Source organism: Argopecten irradians, chromosome 14 (genome assembly GCF_041381155.1).
Source record: "Argopecten irradians isolate NY chromosome 14, Ai_NY, whole genome shotgun sequence".
Taxonomy (NCBI): domain Eukaryota; kingdom Metazoa; phylum Mollusca; class Bivalvia; order Pectinida; family Pectinidae; genus Argopecten; species Argopecten irradians.
In genome coordinates, this window is record NC_091147.1 from 1665148 (window position 1) to 1686394 (window position 21247).

General features: G+C 35.7%; 1 protein-coding gene across 1 annotated transcript; it reads right to left on the reverse strand.

The window, feature by feature from the left end:
• Positions 1-5737: 5737 nt before the first annotated feature.
• LOC138307610 (thrombospondin-2-like) lies at positions 5738-19600 on the reverse strand. The gene is made up of 5 exons (XM_069248414.1): positions 19313-19600; positions 10587-10781; positions 9749-9919; positions 9223-9384; positions 5738-8300 (listed from the first exon to the last, which is right to left on the reverse strand). Exons 1-5 carry the CDS (start codon positions 19356-19358, stop codon positions 8206-8208), a joined length of 669 nt encoding a protein of 222 aa, XP_069104515.1. The 5' UTR covers positions 19359-19600; the 3' UTR covers positions 5738-8205.
• Positions 19601-21247: the final 1647 nt, after the last annotated feature.

The window sequence follows — 21247 nt, forward strand, 5'->3', positions numbered from 1 at the left end:
GCAGGTATACAATGTATATAGATTTAGAATTTTACTAATTAAACCGGGAGTAGCCGATCTTCTCTGATCCTAAATTAGACGGTTAGAGCGATTTAATTTGTCAATCCGCATTACATCACGTAGAAATGGCGGTTTTATAACTCATTCCAATCCCTTATCTACAATATACATGTACAGTACATTTATACAAGTCAAAATGATATGCTTGCAATATAAATATTTTCCAATTAATCATTTTTCCGAAAAATGGCAAGCAAACCATCACTATATTTGGTAGTAAACACACAATCACGTGGTCACTAGTTACTCAGAAGACAATTCTATATTTCGGCCAATGACATGAATGAGGTATAAGCTCGTGACTTGTTTAACTACGTTTTTACTACAAAATATAAATGTAAACATGTTAAACTAGTTTCCCAATGTGTAGTATGCACCTGTACTGTGACCTTTGTATATTGCTTTTGTAATAAATATTTAATTGTTTAAAGGAGCTGTTTATTCTTCCTCTCAGCAGACAGACAAGCGAAATCTAAACCACCCACCGAACCTAGGTTGCAAGGGCGAGTCGGGAGTACAACGTACATTATTTAGGTTTATGATCATTTCAAACCGTGCTCAACACTTCAGAACAGTTAAATATAGCACACACAAAAGCTCTGTCAAGAGGCCAAATTACAATGCATATATATTAAAAACAATGTCAGAGAGATCAAAGTCAATCTTCTGATTACTTGTTACACATAATGTCGGCCAATGGCATGGATGAGGTATAAGCACATGACTTGTTTTACTATACTACGTTTTACTACAAAGAACGCGTGTTTTTGTACCATTATAATCCCCCGCGAATCGTGGTTTCATTTCCAACATTTGAAATTGTTAAGCAATATTATCATATCATGGATTAATTTTCCACTTCGCTTTTTGGTAAGCTAATTCTTGTGTGCTAATTTACTTTCAATAAGCCTATCAAAAGAATAGGGCCTTCTCCTAGCACCAACTATGGGTAGAAGGGTAGGTTAGGATGTTGATGGCGAGTTAAAGTCAGAATAATAACCAGGAAACGTTCAACTTTTGTATCTTTCACATTTATATTATATAAAATTATATTATACATAAAATACAAATATTTTGGTATCCCTGATACACAGATTACACTTATGATATAAAGTCAGTTCATCTTTATCCTTAAAAGAAGTGATAATATTGATTATTTTGCGTCTTTATATTAGATAAATATTGTTTTGTAAATAATCCTAATGAAAATACAAATACTTAACTGTAAATGATTGCTAAGCTGGTAAAACTGGAAATCATTAATCGACAAATTGGGTCATTAATTCTCCATGGTTATTTTCCTATGGAACATATTTTCAATAAATGTTACCGAATTTAATGTTCGGGAAATTCGTCAAAAGAACTTAGTTTTCAGCTGAATAGAAGTTTCAATCTCGCCTTGCCAAAGACATTCAAATGGTTTATAAATATACGGGTAACAATTTTATCTACAAAGTAACACACAATCAATAATCAGAGGAAGCCATCATATCTGATACATGATACGTATACGACACTCTGTAGCCGCCCACATCAACGTCTATCTCGTTAGTCATCAAACAACCAATTTAGCCAATAGGTCCCAAGACTTTCAGGGATCACGACCAGGCCACATCTATTGGAGAAAACCGATTGCCGTGTATGACATTAGTGTGATTTAGAGCATATATTCTGGAATAAAGTACAATTAAGTATGAACGGGACTTAACCGTCACTCGTCTCCGAACACCACCAATCGCATGTGATTGGAGTATATTTCAGGGCTCTGGGATCAATGAAACAGTAGCGTTAACACTTATATGATAATCTCAGTCTCCACAAGGTGATGCTGTCTAATAATCATAGATGGACACTGTCCATGGACATGTTTAGGAAATTTCTCTTACAAATCTACAGTACCTGAACACTTTTAAAAACATTTTTTTTTATTCCATGTCCCTTCTTCGAATCAATGAATACATATACACACGTATTACTGTAACATTACTAGTCCTATCTGTGTTCCGGTCCTGTTACTGTTTTACTGCGGCTGTAATGGCTATGGACTATGAGTGGCCTTTGATAAAACTTTCAGAATATCTATATCTCATCGTCATTTTCATTTTTTTTTCAGTCAGCATTATAGAGAAATGGAACTCGGAGTTGTTATGACCGCGTTGCTGAAATGGTTTCTAGTTTCAAAGTTACAAGATTTGATATAACAAATTGATCATAAAATTATCAGATAAATATTTGAACGAAAGAATATTATGTTATATATTTGTATTCGAACCGAATATGTGAACTCGAACCAATCCAAATATCATCTATAAAATAGAAGCAGCACATTCTAGTAGTTCCAATGCACTCACATACATGTACATGGTTTCTCTTGGTTTCTGTTCGGGGGAGTGTTTATGTCTGTTTTATTGACGCGACACAAGTCATATCCTTTAACCTCTGTTTAACGAAATTGAAAACGAATTTTACAATTCTCCATCGATACTTATCTAAGGTACACACATTCTAACCCTGCTTTACTGTCCATGGTACGTCCGTGCACGGCCTGTCAATCCTTGTTAATAGTCGAACCCCTTGTCCAGGGAATTCCGTGACAGTTTCAGACGCTGAGCTGATTTTACTATGGATAGTCCAATCCCTGGAGACGCCAGCCCTCCGCGCCGCTTCACCCACTCCCAGCCTCTTCTACAGTGCAGACGAAGGTCGAGATTTATCTGCTAAAAGAAATGACTGTAATGACTCTTTGTCGCCCCAGAGATTTACACTAAAAGTAAATATGTGTTATTAGTTAGGTCTTGTAGTGATCGCTCGATCGTAAAATTAATATTGAACCGATGTCTTGGCCAATTCTTTGTTTGGCGTAGCTGCTATAGGTTTGGGGTATGGCCTTTTTACTACACTAACCTAACGACTGAACCGTTACTGACATCGACACAAGAACGAGACATCATAGTCAGTTTGGAGGACGAAAGATGGTACATTTAACTCACATGTGACACCAAAGTGGTTCCGATACCAACTTTTATGTTTATTTTTTCTTTCTTTTAATAACATACATGGCAATCGGTTGTGGAGAGGGCGTATATAGGTTTTGCCTGCTGCCCGATCCAAATTGAATCTTTTGATGTAAAAATATCTTTTTAAATGATAAAATGACAATCAGTTTATTATGAAATACAATTCATATAATCTTTATGTGATGATATTGTTACAGAAAAAGGACGTATGAGCCAGAACTACTGGACAGGTTAGTAGTACGTGGGGAGCTGTTTCGTGTCTGCAGTGATTTGCAGTCATGACATTTGTTAGCTCATTACCTTGTCCTAGTCTCCCGCCTAATTTGGCTGTTTGCCAGGTCAAAACATATCATGGTTATGCAGAACCAGTGTCCTGCTTAATCGAAGGAGTCGTTTTTTGGGTCCCGCCAACCCCTGTATAACAGTGACACTGTTTATGTAGTTTCTTTTGATACTATCGACAAATGGACTGTTGGATTGATGAAAGTGTCTGTAGAGATACTTCAGAAAGCAATGTAAAATCCTTGTAGTCGTGTTATTTGATATTGTCCAGGGTTCTAACACCGTAGATATAGTAAAACATTCCTATAATGTGTATAGTCGTACCTCTGTATTGACTTTGTTTGTATCGTTTTCAGTATTTTCAACGAATACTTGCAATTCTACTATACAGCATAATTTATTTATTTATCGTTGTACTTAGTTAAGCGGGGCTTTATTATTTATTTGTTTATTTGTTATTTGATTATCTAGATATTTAACTTCTCATAAGCATTCCAAAGGGAATGTAATTTACAATATCCATAATATTTACCGTCTCTGCTCCATAGCTTTTGTCAAGGGATAACTGCAAAATCTGAAAGACGTTCATTACGTATATTTACATTTAAACAGTTTTATTTATAATGTTACGTTAGTATCTTGTTTAAGATTCGTCATAATTATGTATGGCGTATTTCAGGGCATAGATATGAATTGTTTCAATGCAATTTGACTTTTTAAATGAATATTCAGATACGCTTATTTTAATAGTAATTCAAAAGCTATGTCCCCTGTTATCTCAAGATTAATGACATTATATTTACATTTCGATTACAGTCTCACTATGTCACCTTACCAAGCGCAGTCTGTACCTGCCATCCACTTATTATGACGTCATTATCATTGTTCCGTCACTATTGTCGAGCTAGTGATCACGGACAATGGCTGTTCAAATTGCTGTTCCATCCTTGACGATAACGAATTTTGTGTTCATTATAGACGCAACGTCTCTTGAGATTTCATTATACAATTGTTATCAAATGTAAATATAAGCATTGAAAGTCATTCAGTTGGCATCAATTGTCAATATGTATAACAACTGGACAGCGTCAATTCAACATGAAGCCCATTCTTATTGAAATAAGACTTGTAATTCCGCTTCACTTCGATGCTCTGTGTTACGCTCTAATACAAGATCTAACAACTTTCCGTTAGGGGTCACCTCAGCATCACACCTGGGCTGGAATCGGAATATCTTAGGACGTACTGTTAGCCATTATTCTTCCGAGAAAATCAAACACACCAACACACCAAAGATTGGCTAACCATATATAGGGGTTATGCTGAAGAGACTTTGAACGAGAAGTTGTTAGATCTTGTATAAGAGAGTAATGTAAAGCATGATAATAGACCGCAACTACAAGTCTAATTCTAACTAGATTGCACATTTTATGGATTTTGCCCGTGTCACGTGTTAGAAGTTTATTTGGTTGACCCTAATCGCTACATCATTATCCTTTAATAATGTAAGTCTGACGTCCAGTCAACCGAGCCAGGACGTCGACACCCGAATGCATTTATACGTAACCTGTCCGTCTGTTGCTTCACTGATAACCAAGTACAGTGGTACTCTACCAGTGTGTGATTGTACCATTCTATTATGTGGTCTTCTATTTTTCCTATTGTACGATTCATGTTCGGGCTGTACCAGTATCATCTTCAGGATTTAATTGTTGAATCGACTCCTGATATCATGAATTATATCACTCCGCATGCATTATACAGGTATGAGTGTCGAAATAAATAAGTGCCTGAAGCATGTTGTAATATTCCCTAATTCCGATACTGGCGTCACGTCATTTCATCAGCCGCCAAACATCACTAACGTGGCACCATTTTATCTACTGGGCTAACCAAGTGTGTTTTGGTATCATTATGGGTTTTGAGTTTTTATTAGTTTAAGAGTCCTATTAACAGCCAGGGTCACGTAAGGACGTACCAGGTTTGTTGGTGGAGGAATGCCGGAGTACCCGGAGAAAAAACCACTGATCAGCGGTGACAGTACCTGGCAACTGCCCCACATGGGATTCGAACTCAGAGGTTGAGGGCTTGTGGTAATACGTCGAGACATCTTAACCACTCGGCCACTCATTATGGAATTATATTTAACAAACGTATGGTTATTGAGACAATGGCAATGTAAACTGTCAATATACATGTATGCATTAAATAATGAGCTGATAATACAATAAAATATCATATTTAAACAAATAATATGTAAATCATACAATCATACACTTCTTTTTCAAATGTAAACCTTTACTTAATATGTTCAGTGAACGGTGCTATGTTATGTGACTTATACACATATGTAATTTTATTCAAAAATAAAAACGAAAGAAACTGGATTCCTTGTATTATCAACTTGAAATAGCACAAGACGTTTAAACAGTAGTGCAGTCTGTTTAATTAAGAATTCCAATCGATAACGACGGTATATAACTAACAGCGAACCTCATAATTACATGAACGACGCCGAATGACAAACATGTTTAAGGACTAACTACATTATCGGAATTAAAAAGACATCAACTGAAATGCAAATGAGTAGCCTTTCTGACTTCAGTATCCTGTTGTTCCCAAGCAGATTGACTTCCATTCTACCGAACCAGTTACCAGGAAGCTATATACCATTTTCACTTATATACAAATAAATGATAAACCGTATGCCCTACTTAATTAACGATATGAAATGATGTATTATTTGTTATAACTTCAGTTCATAATATTTACATTTTCACTGCAGTCCCACTATGTAACCTTACCAAACGCAGTTTGCAGTCATATAGACAATGAACATCAAGCGCTTATTATGACGTCATTATCATTTTGACGTCACAATTGTCGTGCCAGCGATCACGGATGACGGCTGTTCAAATGGCTGTTCCATCCATGACCATAACAAATGATTATTTCATTATAGATGCAAAAATCCTTGGAATTTCATCATAAAATTGTAACCAAATGTAAATATAAGAATTGAACGTCTTTCAGTTGGCATTCATAGCCCACATGAATGCCAACTGAACAGAGGCAAATTCAACATGATAGCGCTTCGTGGAATTTGCCTCTGTTCAATTTGAATTCATATTGGCTATGAATGCCAACTGAAAGACGTTCAATGCTTAAAGTGAACAGTCGGGCAAGGATGGCTAAAGTCGGTAAAAATGGTGTGAATGTATCCAGTATAATTTCTTATGAAATGGAAAAATAAAAATCTCTCGTCAAAATCTGTCTGCGTACGAAGAAATCAATTTAAAGTATGGGAATTCTAAAACGTCCTCCCGGCTCACTTTGTCCGTGGTTACATTTCCACACAGCCTCGCTTTCAATGCTTTCAACTTTTTTTACTTTAATGGTCAGAACTGGGAAACCAAGCAGAACTTGACCGTCGTATTAATATGTGAGAACTTTTGGAAGGCCAATGAACGCATTTAGACATGTTTTCTTTGCCCGACTATTCACTTTAAGTAATTTTAAATAAACATATTTCCCACGTAGATATCAAATTTACAATTGATAGGAGATCAATATCACACTCAACGTACATCATTTAGCATTGTCCTTTTAATAATGATATGTGACTCAGATTTACATCTGATGATCTTACCGAACTAATAAAGTGTACGCTAAGAGCGACAATAATACATTGTACTAACATTTAACGAGAATGGTAACCCACTGACTCTTTAAACTTATATAAGTTCTGGTAGGCTGAAACGCATGGCGTTTTGAATTAATTAACACTCACTTCCCTTTGACCAAGGATTAGCTAACAGTAGGAATGCTAGCGGGAGTCTAGCCACACTAAGTGTACATGTCGTAAACGTTAAATCACATAGACATACCGAGGTTAGCTGGAACTTTAGTCTGCTATGTAGGATATATCACAAATGTCCAGCAGCACTGTCCGAGGTTAGCTGGAATTTTAGTCTGCTATGTAGGATATATCACAAATGTCCAGCAGCACTGTCCGAGGTTAGCTGGAATTTTAGTCTGCTATGTAGGATATATCACAAATGTCCAGCAGCACTGTCCGAGGTTAGCTGGAATTTTAGTCTGCTATGTAGGATATATCACAAATGTCCAGCAGCACTGTCCGAGGTTAGCTGGAACTTTAGTCTGCTATGTAGGATATATCACAAATATTCAGCAGCACTGTCCGAGGTTAGCTGGAACTTTAGTCTGCTATGTAGGATATATCACAAATGTCCAGCAGCACTGTCCGGTGATACGTCACGCGACCCTCTTACACACAACCAGAGCGAAGATATGTACAACACAAAATATTATAAACTTCAGTCACTATAACCAGTAGCCCTCATATCCATACAAGACTGAAGTACACTGACAAAGCCGATCCTCCTCGAAATATCGAGGCACAACATGGTCCAATATAGTAAACACACGCTCTGATACGTCATAATGGTGTAACTTTATTAACTTAATCTTATGTAGTAGGTTTCGAATAGTGTAATGGAGTAACTTCCGTTTCCGTTGAATATCCAGGTCCAATATAACAATATGACCGAAAATTGAGTTTTCATCGACGAAATCGTTTTGATTATCGCCTTGGTCACATACTTTTACATCTCACTGCAAATATGCAACATACCTATACATAACTCGGTTTGTGTTAGTTCACAGATTAGACACATAGCATTCCAGCCGTAGCTAGCTATAGGCTCATAATTCTGCAGTATCCATCATGACGTAACGATTCATCACAAAAAAAGTTTTTGTCAGCTTAAGGAATAAAACATAAAATAAGTAACCACCCATATCTTTTCTGGTCTTTAATGCATCGTCACGTGACCTTTAACTTAGTAAGAAAAACGAAACAAAGCGATATCATCAGAAGGATAATGTCAATCTGTGAAAGGATGGCTGAGGATCTTGACCCTGAAAATAAAAGGATAATTAGGTATACATGGTTTTACGTAAGTGTCTGAAGGTATGTACCTGCCTAAGTCCCATGTCGGATAACAATAGCTTAGCAGCGAAATATAATAGGACTTAGTTTTAGAATCGAGGTTTTAATCAACAACAAAATCTTGTATTTATAGCTTTTTTTGTTTATTTATTTGATTAATTAACGTCCTATTAACAGCTATTGTCATGTAAGAACGGCCTCCCGTGGATGTGGTGCGTTGCGTGTATGTTGTGCGAGGTGCGTGTTTTGGGAGACTGCGGTATATTCATGTTGTGTCTTCTTGTATAGTGGAACTGTTGCCCTTTTTATAGTGCTGTATCACTGAAGCATGCCGCCGAAGACACCAAGCAACACACCCCACCCGGTCACATTATACTGACAATGGGCAACCAGTCGTCCCATCTCCCTGTATGCTGAACGCTAAGCAGGAGCAGAAACTACCACTATTATAGACTTTGGTGTATCTCGGCCAGGGGACAGAACCCCGAGCCTTCCTCACAGTAGCGAACGCTCAACTCAAGGCCAAAAGTAAGGTGGTTCTAAGGGAGGCATTAGGAAAAATAAAGTCAGTTAGGAAGAAGAGAAAAGATAAGATCTTAAAAATAAGTCGCCTTTTAATACTTTAACAATAATATTTATCGTATGTGCATTAACCTCTTGTGATACTATATTGTCTTTTGCTAACACAATACAATGTGAAAGATTGTCTATATGCTACATATTATGTAAACGGGTTTTCATATCGTAAATAATTGCGTTTACCTGTTAATTGGCAAATGGAAAAGTGTCATTCTAACGTATGAGAGGCCGTTGCAAAAGACATTGTAGTAATTTGCTATCTTGTTTTATTATTTTTAGGATAAAGTATTAAGGAGACTTTGTGTTACTGACCATTCCATCTAAAGACGTAACTGTAGCACTTCCGCTCGTCCGAGCCGTCATGACAGTGCAGCACGCCGTCACAGCGCTGACTTCCGGGGACACAGTGGTGATGGCTGTCACAGATAAATGACGTGTGATCACATGACGACATCGTAAAATTGGCGGGAATTACTGTAAAATAGCAGACGATAACGTTGACCTTAAAAGCTAAAATGCAAATAATTGTATAAGGAAAGGTCAATCACGATTCGTCTTCTGAATTCCAAATACATAGTTCTATACTTATCAACAAAACACAAAGATAAGAAGATTGTGGGATAGATAAAGTACATGTAAACATGTAAATCATATCACGATGTCACAAAACAATATGACAACGAAGAAGAAAACGCTTAGGAAAGGACAACTATCGATATATCACCGATTAAAATGAATTTCATCAATATTAGTAAACTCTACATTAGTGTAACGTTTTAGATTTTAACCTGAATATTTTTATCATTTATATTCATACTATAGATTTTGAGATTTTTACCTGGACATTTTTGCATTCCACATTCCTTTCCCTCCCATTTGGCACCATAACATTTATTGCCGCCATGCTTTGGTTCCGGTTCATTGCACTGTCGCTCCCGTCTTTGTACCCCTCCGTTACACATGACTGGACACTCTGTCCATTCCTCCCATATGCTCCAGCGACCATGTACTATTTCAATGAAATAAAGAAACAGATTATTAAATACAATAATTGTTATTCCATATTCAAAATTGAGAAATGAAAACTGCCATACGTTGACATACTAGTATAATGATAGATGAACGTTCAAATTTCTCGACGACCTTTCTATATTAAATTAACATGATCTATAAACATGATATTCCGAAGGTATACCAATTTGAAATAAACTTTCATTTAGTTGAGCAAGTAGCCAAATACTTTTCACTACCGATCATACAGTGCTCACTCCCGCGTCTTGGTAAAAGACAACAATGTTACTAGTGTGAAACCTTACCAGCAACTAAAAACAATCATTCTCCAAACAAACTTAAGTCAACAAAAGTTACACAGGGAAAAAACGAGTTTTGACTTGAGTTTTGATTTAAGTCTGCATTTTTGTTTCGGGAAATTGGAGTCTGGTCTGTGTGACATAACTCAAATACAACAGAAAAAGAGAAGAAAAACATATAACCATGACATGTGATTGATGCCGTTTGTCGAACAATTTTTTTAAAACGTAAACAATATATTGCGTTATTGTACATCCGACACTGATAACAAACTGTAGTTAATTTTACATGACTAGGTATGTTTGATAATTAAGTAAATCTCCACCTATAAAACCTAATTACAAATGTTTGTTTATTTGCCTTACTCGGACACTCCACAGTTGACCAACATTCTATTATATCGTAGAAAGGAAACTTTTCCTTCCGGTCCGACTGCCGCCATATTTTATGTCTGCTGGCTGTACCATATCCGCAGGTCACGGAACATTTCGTCCAGGCTGACCACTCACCCCAGCTCCCTAGTGACCTCTGACCTTTAGCCTCCGCCAGCGACAGCGAAACTGAAATACAAATATAAGCAGAAATTTTAAAATCTCGGAATGGTGATCATGGCGTGAATCTTGTTATCAGACTAATATATACAAATGTGTAAAGCTTTAATAAATGAATTCAATATTTTTTATAACTATAATGAATAAATACAATAAATGTTCACAATTATAGCAAATAAATACAATATGTATCCATAGCTATATGTTGTAATGTGACCTTTGTGAACCTGTGGGGGTGTGGAGGAGAGATTGTATATTCGGTACTGTATTACGTAATTTGTAATTCAGTCGGGACTAGAACTGTTTCCAATCTATGTTTTGTTAGACATCTGATACAAGTTTCAGCACCCCTTTTGCTGGCTGTCAGTGACGATGAAGCAGGCCCTTTTTAATCAAATTTCACTAATTGATATAACAATGGTGATGTGTATTTTTGGTTGTATAGTGCTGTCATGTAGTCGATGAGAGTGATTGATTAAATGGCGGGACTAGTAATTTAGTCAGTACAGGAATCTCCATAGTTATACAAAGGATAGAAACATGTGTGTTAATTAGTAATGCAATGTTATATAGAACTGTGTCGCTATATATTGTCTTCATATTAGGGTTTTTTAATGCAAAATATTTCATTTCCAAATACAAAAGTGAGTATATATATTCTTTAATCGCCTCTGACAGGGAATTAAACCAACATCTCCGTATTACTGCACAACATTTATAAACAATTTCATTTCTTTTAAAAATAGCATGATAAATGAATAAAATATAGTTGAACAACTTTGGGTTTTGTTTTGTTTGGGACATATCTGATCTGATTAAGAGTTAATTGTCTTCTTTTGACACTCCTTGGTAATCACACACTTAACGATTAACGGGAAACAAGCGTCACCAGCACCACTAATAGGATCACAACATACCTATAACGAACACGTTAACCAAAATATCTCCCCGGAGATTCACACAATCCCATGTCGGTACTGTTTACAACATTTAACAGGAGTTCCACCAGCTATCACATGGTGAATAGTGTTGTACGTGTTAGAATCGTAACTGTAGCTAGTCCTTCATGTAGTAAAGCCATTTTGTCTCGCGCTTTATCATGCTTAGGTTTGCAATAAATCACCGATATATTGAATTTGACCTCTACAACAGGCAGTTATATGTAAAAATGTCGTTTTTACAGCCGTGGGTATATTTGTGTAGTTTACAAGCCTGAAGCTTTCCTGATTATAATGTCCGGGAGACTTGACGAATTACATTTTAATTCGCCTGCAATGGTAACATAACAGAACTATTTTCTGAGACATGCAATATTTTCTACCAAGGGAAAGTCTGTTTCCATGTAATCTGATTTACTGGTGTAATTTGACGCATGAAAGAGCACAGAGGATACAATTGTTCTACCACCGGTTGTGTGCAGTAAGCTCCGGAGATAAAATGTATTTTGTTGGTTTAATGAAGAACACTTTGCTCTATTCAAGTCTATTTTATATCGACGTAATTTTAACTTAGGCGAGTAGTCTCTCTTGCGTGTCTGTGTTATGTTAACTCGATAAAAGGTCAATAACTGTCATCACGGTTGATAATTACATGTTTCTATATGATACTGAATAGTGAAACATACCTTACATACAAAAGTATTCTCAGGTAGGTTTAGACATTAAAGTTATGTGAACTTTATTTTTCTTACGCCAGAATCAAGCAAAGACTTTTTAACAGAGCTAATAGTATCAATAATGACTTTTTAAAGTATAGTTCTGATGAAAAGTTTTATTTCGTGATGTCAAGCAGCCAAATACAGTCCATTTTAGCTAGTTCTATATTCAGTTTTTTAAAGAAAAGACGTTTATCGAAAGTTAAAACAGTGAGAAATATGATACCGTACACAAAATGCAAATAAACAATATATGACCGTTATGTTTGATCTATCGGTCTCGTAATCTACCAAACGACTCGAATGCATGCAATGATTAATGATTAATGGAATATGCTTTTTCCCGAAATTCTAAAACTAAAAAGTATTTGGTTTGACAGGCTGACGATTGTAAATAGATATGAACTACTTGGCACAAGATGCAAACAATATCCAAACCTAGCCAATTGTCTTGTTGCTGTCTTTGATGGTATAACAATCATTCTGTCACAGTCACTTAGGGAGAATTATACTGTACCAAACATTACCACGTGACTTTTTAGCGGAAGTGTGATAAATTACTCGGCACCAGGCCCTGACAGATAAATAACAATACTTCCAGCTACTGACACAGTGAGCGTTCATTGATGTTTTAGGTAGAGTGGTCTGGACACTCGGCAGCAGCTGGCAATAACAGTTACTAAAAGTAAGATCAGGGACTTTCTCACTTCAATAACAAATCGTTCCTATCATCGTTTAAATAATTTGTCAACCCGATTTTAGTGAAAATCTTTAGGAAATTATGTTATCTTTGAAGATTGCATTGGGCATTTTTGTATTAAATTATCTGATGTAAAAAAATCGTATGTGCTGCCCTCATGGCATGATCGGGAGATAGAAGTCAATCTTAGATGTAATCTAGACGTTATACCCCTCTATATGGCGGGTTTGCTTCTAAAAGGGTTTGTGTTATTCGTTCAGAAAATATACAAAGAATTGTTTATACACAGATCCATTTGTGTTTATTTTGACTTTTTTTTCTGCCCATTATCCCACACAAAGCGTTATAATTGACGAACTTTGCGACAGCTATCAATGACGTGATTATACACTTTGTATGTTGATGTTTTATATTTTCGAATTAAACCACTTTTTCTATTACTGTTACCTATTTTCTCGTGTGTGTTTCCTTTGACATTTCTCACATAAACATTGATCTGGGATATCTCACTCGAGACCTGAGATATCTTACTCGGAATCTGAGATATCGTACTCGTGACCTGAGATATCTGAGATTTATTACTCGAGACTTGAGATATCTTACTCGAGACCTGAGATATCTTATTCGAGACCTGAGATATCTTACTCGAGACCTGCGATATCTTATTCGAGACCTGATATATATTACTCGAGACCTGAGATATCTTACTCGAGACCTGGGATATCGTACTCGGGCCCTGAGATATCTTACTCGGAACATGAGATATCTTACTCGAGACCTGAGATATCTTACTAGGGACATGATATATCTTACTTGGGATCTGCGATAACTTACTCGAGACCTGGGATATCTTACTCGAGATCTGATATATCTTACTCGAGGCCTGATATATCTAACTCGGGACCTGAAATATCTTACTCGAGACCTGAGATATCTTACTCGAGAACTAAGATACAGTGTATCTTACTGAAACCTGAGATATCTTACTCGGGACCAGAAATACATGTAATCAATAGTGTACCTTTGTCCGTACAAAAAGAAACTACGGAAAACTATCGATTCTCGTCGTCTCAAAACCTCTTATCGGACAGAGATACACATCCTCAACTGATAGGGTGGCACCTTCCATTATAGGGAAGGATTCCTAACGCTTTCAAACTACGGCCCAGGAGACTAGAGAGGGAAGATCTCCGGCCCAGACAAGGCCCAGTGATCTACAGACGAGTCCTGCTATCATACTAAACATGTCAAACTGAGTATACCTGTCATTCCGTCAGTGTCAGCATTTAAACATGGTATATTGTTTACGTAATGGAGGATCCAAACAACATCCGTTTTTATAAATTGCCAAAACTGTTCCAAAGGGAACGTTATATTCAATACGTCTATGCAAAAAATGACAGGCCTTCCCGGCTACATTTGATGGCAAACTATGTCCTAGTCAAAGGATATGTAGCCGAAATCTATAAGAAAAGACTTGTTGTATACGTTGATATATTCAAAATATTTTATTTTTTTATGCTTCGACCTGTTACATATTTGTATTTCCATTTCATTAAAAGTACATAGCACTTGATGTTTTGAAATAATGAATTAAAACGCTGTTCATCATCAGCATGTTTCGCAATTCACAAAAAATATAAGCACAAAAATCGTTTAAAGATATTGTAGTCAGTGAAAATAGCGGGCAGCATCAGAATGTCCCGTGTTGTAAAGTTTTCGATGTAAAATAGTTAAGAAGCTTTGACATTTGAAACATTTGAATTATACATCATATCAACATGCTTGTCATTAAATTGATGTCACTTAAATGTGATTGAAATAGACTGTAGATGCAATCCCTTACTGGGGCCATAGTTATCGACAAAACATAAAAATCTCAACTGGAGTTATCTGGAATCTAGCTTTAAGACCCATTCGCCAGTTTTAGCTGAAGTTGTACCATTACAAATCTGCTTCTCTTAGACAATACTACGCCTAAAGACACAAAAACTAATTTGTTGGCGAATATGTCACAAGTAAACCTTTAGCGAGTGAACAAATATCCAAATGAATTTTACACCTTTCCCCGCCATTGTAGGACATAAGTTGATGACAAAGAGAATTACATTAGCCTTTGTCACCTTTTGTTCACCACGTATAGAAGATAGTTGCAGCTTATGACGTCAGAATACCGCCGACCTAATCGAGACTTGATCAATGTAGGATGTTCGTTTGTTTACAATCTGTACTGAATGGTAACTTTTCCTAAAACGTTCTGTCCATACATAATTCAAGATCGTTTGGTCCGATAAACTGTAACAGTGCAGTTTTCCCGTGATTTATGTGGTTCGGTTTTTTATACATATATTTGTAACAGTTATATACGAGCCTAGATATACTTCAATGCTAGCTTGGTAGGAAGCGAAAGGTCGCCATGCGCATATCTCCATTTGTAATGGCAATTCTTCAACAGAGACAAAGCAACCATTTGCATTTCCAAAGACCATAGTGCTTGTGTGTGACTGTAATTCAATAAGGAAAGTATGAAGAGCTGTAGCTAAAGTTTATGGTCTTATATGAAACTTGATTTTTGAAATAAATGATGTCCTTCAGCTTAAATGTTTGATGTAACGAATTTTGTGTCATCTTGGCTCAGTAAATATATCTGATTTGTCTGAAATTTAACAAATGTAAAGATCTACCAGACTTAAAACATTATGATTATCTGTCAGGCTACATATCTAGATTGGACTTTAAGTATATACCGGGCAGACCGCCCAATAAGTATTTCGTCCGAGTGTCAATTTTCTATACACAAGGAAAAGTTCAACTGGTAATTTTTAATTTGTTGGCTTTTCACTTTAGTGGAGTTAAGCTTCTAAAGTTAAGAACAATGTTGTCATCAATGTTTGTTTTAATAAGTTGTAGGCTACAGAAAATACATCTCTAATTATACCATCGACTCCATATACATGTTTTCATGATTTTCTGCGTGGAAAAAAACTACAAACAATGCTTTAAAGTGAATTTCGTGACATAATTGTATACAATAAGATTTATTATAGAGATGTGTGTAATGAAGTGGAAGTGTACTATATCCAACGTATGGGAGCTAAAAATACTCCCTATAACCACGTGTTCGTGGGCAGTATTCTGTCTGTCTAAACAATAGATATAATTTGGAGTTGATGGACCAGACTATCTCAGATATGTGTTTATGTGTCACAATTTAATGTTTAAAGATGCTCCACCGCCTACAGAGCATAAATGATATTCATCACTTGAACAATAATTGGTGTTTAATCGTGTGTATATACGTCTAATTAACAAAATAATAATATAAGATAATTTATTTTGCTTTTGGTGCATGCGCAATCAGTACTTAATTCCATGTAAGATATATAGTACCACGGAATTTATTCGGGATGCAATTAATTATTTTTTGTAATTTCAACTTGAAGTAAAATTAGAAGCTCAAACTTTTCAATGGTGGTAATGGTGTAAAATAAGTAACTTTTGTAACTGAAGGAAAATACTTAATCGTCTGCTCCTGTTTTTGATAGTGAAAAAATACCACTTGTCAGCGATGGAGCATCTTTAAAATCTAAAATAAAATACAGAGAAACTACAGAGTGCTATTAGACACCATCAGTGATATACTACATATATATTTCCTAGTTTGGAAACTTACTTTGCTTTCGTTGTCGTAACCAGTGAAATATTGTTTATAGGTCATAAATTTAATTCGTCTATTAGGTAATCTAATGGACAGGCATATTTTGTAATTTTTGCGAACTCGAGATTATAGTTTGTACTGACTTAATATTATTTTTATGATTGGATAACGAATTCGAATCTTCTATCAAACGTAGACTCCAGCAGTGTACGTGGCCGCAGTGAACACACCGATTATAGAAGTCGTCTGTTTATCGGTAAGAATTAATCAACATGGCAGAACCGCTCAAACTTTTACCACTATCAAACTATCTGTATTCAACTCAGAAAATAAACTACATGCCTTCACTTCATTTTCAAAATGAACAAAAACAATCCCGCCATTGTTCGCTAGATAAGTAATCAAACTTGAACGCAAAACGGAATAACGTTAATTGCTTGGTGAAGCTAAAATGCACACGACAATGCGTGTTACCATAGTGATCGTGTGTTGTCATTGACGAAATGAGGTAATTACGTAAGGTTTCTATGATAGTATATAGTCTATGTATACTGTATATTGTATAAATGTAGCTATAAGTGACACCTGTAGACCGAGGCAGGGTCCATGTTTAATCTACCAGGAACACTTGTAGGATGACGCTACAATAATTGGTATGTCTGGGTTTTATAACAAAACTACATATCATCCACAGAGCCTAATAATTGAGTTTCACTCCCGATCCATGTCTGACATTGATACAGGAGAGGTTTGGCAGGGACATGGACATTTTATGAAACAAAATCATCTTGAATACAATTGTTCAGCTAACCGAATATGTTACTTAACTGCATTCTAATTATCTTCAGCAAACTAAATCTCAGCGTTATAACCTGAGAAAATATGTATACTGGGTATCAAGAAGTACACAAGCACCCTGGTAAAACTGATTCTCATTTTGTAATATATTTTATCACAAAATTCACATCATATCCATGGCCCCTGTAATTTGTATATTTCATTTCAATTTATTGTGGCGTCAGTAAACAATGACGTCAGAATTCCTGGACGTCGTGACAAATGGCGGACCACACCTTTTGAAGTTGAAAGTCTTCGAAATGTAGGTAGTTGTAGTTATATGATAAAACGTATTGCAAAATTTAAAAGAAATCAACTTATGAAATGGACTTTCGTTTAAGGTCCTATATTGTGGACCAACTTTGTTCTGCATTAATATCTATCTTTTATCAATATGAAATTATTATTTTTTTAATCTATAAATGTTAATCTTCGCAAATTTGTTTTGCTATGGATATCACGAAATAAAGAGAGTTGTTTAATGGAGGAGTTATGGGGATGTAACACGGCAATCAGAGTGTGCACTATATAAACCGCTGTTCACGATGAAAGGACACTCTCATTTTGTAGTATACCTCCGATAGGATATTGTCATGTTAATCATTGTTATCAAATCCTGCGTTACAAACTTCGACGTCATAGTTACGTTGTGAGACGATAATACGTTTATGAATAGTTATGGAAATAATTGATACAAACATTTATCTATTTCTTGGAGAAAATGTTAGAGGGAATAATCTTATACCAAGGTAAACCTAAGAGATAAGGGTTGACTGAGTAATGTTATGGACTTCTAGATCTTCAAAATGGATAGAGTCATCAATATCTCTCCGATAGCTGCCCCCCTCCCAATACACACATACATAAATTGTTTGAGAATATCTATGAGTACTTCAAAGACGATTTATGTATCCACTTTAAATATACCATCCTGGAAAAGAAATTTCTGTTAAACGGAGCTTTTGAAATTTCTGAAGAGTTAAATAATAGGAAAATAAACTAATTCGATTTCTGGATCCTGACCGTAATATCCAAATTTTTATCGGAACATACATGCTTACGTTGCTTTCATTTTGGCGCCTACGTATATCTTTAAAATCACACGAAGATGCTGGATTCCGCCCGATAGTGCAAGTCCAAGCTTAAATAGTGCACTTTTCTCGCTTAAACCAATTTATTCTTCACAATGAGTGCTTGAATTATTTATGCTCCGAACAAAACCGCCCGCTAGTACAAGTATGAGCGATCAACAGACCATGTAAATAAAGCACATTCGCAGTTACATTTCATATCATAAATACGATATATTAGCCTAAATATACATGAAAAATTATATATATATATATATATATTTGATCTGTGTCTTGTTGTACCTGAGACATAAACGGTCGTAAAGTATGCAGCAAAGCTGGAATTCCAGGGGATAAATCTTTCTACATGTCTTGAAAGATAATGTTGAAGAATAATATAATATGATGGTATGACAATTTGCCATCATTATCAGATGGTCATTTCATACATGGCTTTGAGTTTCATGTGGAGCAAGCAATATGATATTTCATAAACTGTATTTAGACCATATTTGTGTTCAATTCTATTATCCTTTGTTTAAGGTCGTAGACATAAAAAGGAGGAATACACTTTAATCTATAGCATAAATGTTAAAAACTTTCCATTTATAAACAACTCACCTTTATAAAGAAAACAGATTAATTCCAATATGATAACAGTATTCATCCTCTGAGTACCGTGTCCTCATCGTCCCTTGTTCCGGAGAAAATATATTATCCTTTTATTTCCCTAAAATGATTCCCCAAACCCTCCTCATCTCATCTGATCTTATGTCACAGTATCCATGTCTGTAAAGATGCTAGTATGGCATATCCCAACCCTAGTAGTCACACGAAGACACTACCTAGTCTCGTCTGTGTCCCCTTTAAAGGTGTCTTAAGAGCGTTCGATACGATCGCTTCAAGTAGCGAACCTCTCCGAGCCAGATGTCTCGAGTTAAATACACGGTACAAAAGATCTTTAACCCAGTCAATCAGTCAATAGAATCGGAGGATATCGAATGTCTGCCTATTATTCCGAAATGAAAATACATTGGCCCGTCCGACCCTTCCGTGTGATATTTGAAAACATGTTAATAAAGTATACATTGATAATCTGATATTGTGCTGTTGGTGTGCGCTACATAAGTTCATATATTGAAACATGGACCTGAATAATAATGAGTTAAATATTTTAATGTAATTAATACCAGGTATTGATTAACAAGATTGCTATTGGACAGATGGCTGTATATCTGATATTATAGCTCTGTATATCTGATACTGGACACACAACATATTGTGAAGTCGGATATGTTTAAGATATAACGGCGAGACTAAATAATCAAATAAATTGCTACAGTTATTCTATGTATATCTAGGACATTTAAGGTCAAATAATAGAAACCGCTGTGCCAAAAAAGTAATACACTTATACTATAAAGAAATATCAATACAAAGTCTAGATAGACTGTTTATCAGTGGCGGTAATTGTGAGGTTTAGTAGAAAAAGAGTTTTGTTGTTTCCTCACAATACTCTAAAAACTCTTGACCTCCCAAAAGGAAACTATGCCTTATACGCATACCAACGGGGCATTACTGAACATTTCCTAACAATATACTCTAAAACTCTTGACTCTCCCAAAAGAAAACTGTGCCTTATACGTATCCCACAGGGGCATTACCGAACATTTCTCGCCTTTGGTATCCATTTAATCTCTCGCTGAAACAGTAACTTTCGGTATCGCCGAAGTCTGAGGAGCAACACTGATGCTATTCTTTGATTTTAGATACCAGAATAACTGACAATGGTATTTTTAAAAAATCCCTTTCTCATTGTATATAGTATGATATAGAAATGCCCAACAGCAAGTATCGATGTCGCAAATTGATACATGATACAAACAATTTTTATTCCGACTAATTTCTCTACAGCTGAACATAGAGGCCTTGAAAATCCCTTTGTATAACAAACGGTCTATCGATCTGATATACCGTTAAGAATGTATTTATGGACGATGTAGACTTTTCTGCTTTTTGAAGTTTCAAGGAAACATTAAGTATATGTGATAGCTAAAATATATACAATGTAGGTCTTTCTACAATTATTTTTTCTTTTCCTCCACAGTAAATTCACAACATATTTAACCAGGCGGTGTTTCCGTGCAGAAATGCATTCGATATTCTTTCTTTCTGTGACAAATTCTACATCTAACAATGAATTAACACATGAGTCCAGCTGTTCAAAAGATTGTAAGGCTAATCGTTATCTAGATAAAAATAATTTCTTGTCAAATTAGCTTGAAAGAAATGAATAATCAGAATTTTGCAAATCAAATTACTAAGCTGCATTTTGTAATTACATTTTGGATCATGATGTTAGCATATCTATATAATTGTATGTACGTGATCGTTTATACATATTTGCACAATGTGGAGTGAATTAAACGAGGTAAGCAATCGAATTTAGCAGGAACCTGGAATAATAAGATCAGTTTGATCCTTTTTCGGTCTATAATATTCTTTTGATCGTATTTTCAGGAAGATACACAACAAAGGTGATTGTTTTTACAAGGG

Excerpts from the sequence above, each read along its gene's own strand:
- LOC138307610 (XM_069248414.1), bottom strand. The coding sequence starts at position 19,358 with ATGAATACTGTTATCATATTGGAATTAATCTGTTTTCTTTATAAAG. Across the intron at positions 10,782-19,312 it reads AATCTGTTTTCTTTATAAAG|TTTCGCTGTCGCTGGCGGAG; the intron begins GTGAGTTGTTTA and ends TTTGTATTTCAG. Across the intron at positions 9,385-9,748 it reads TGGAATGCAAAAATGTCCAG|TAATTCCCGCCAATTTTACG; the intron begins GTAAAAATCTCA and ends GCTATTTTACAG.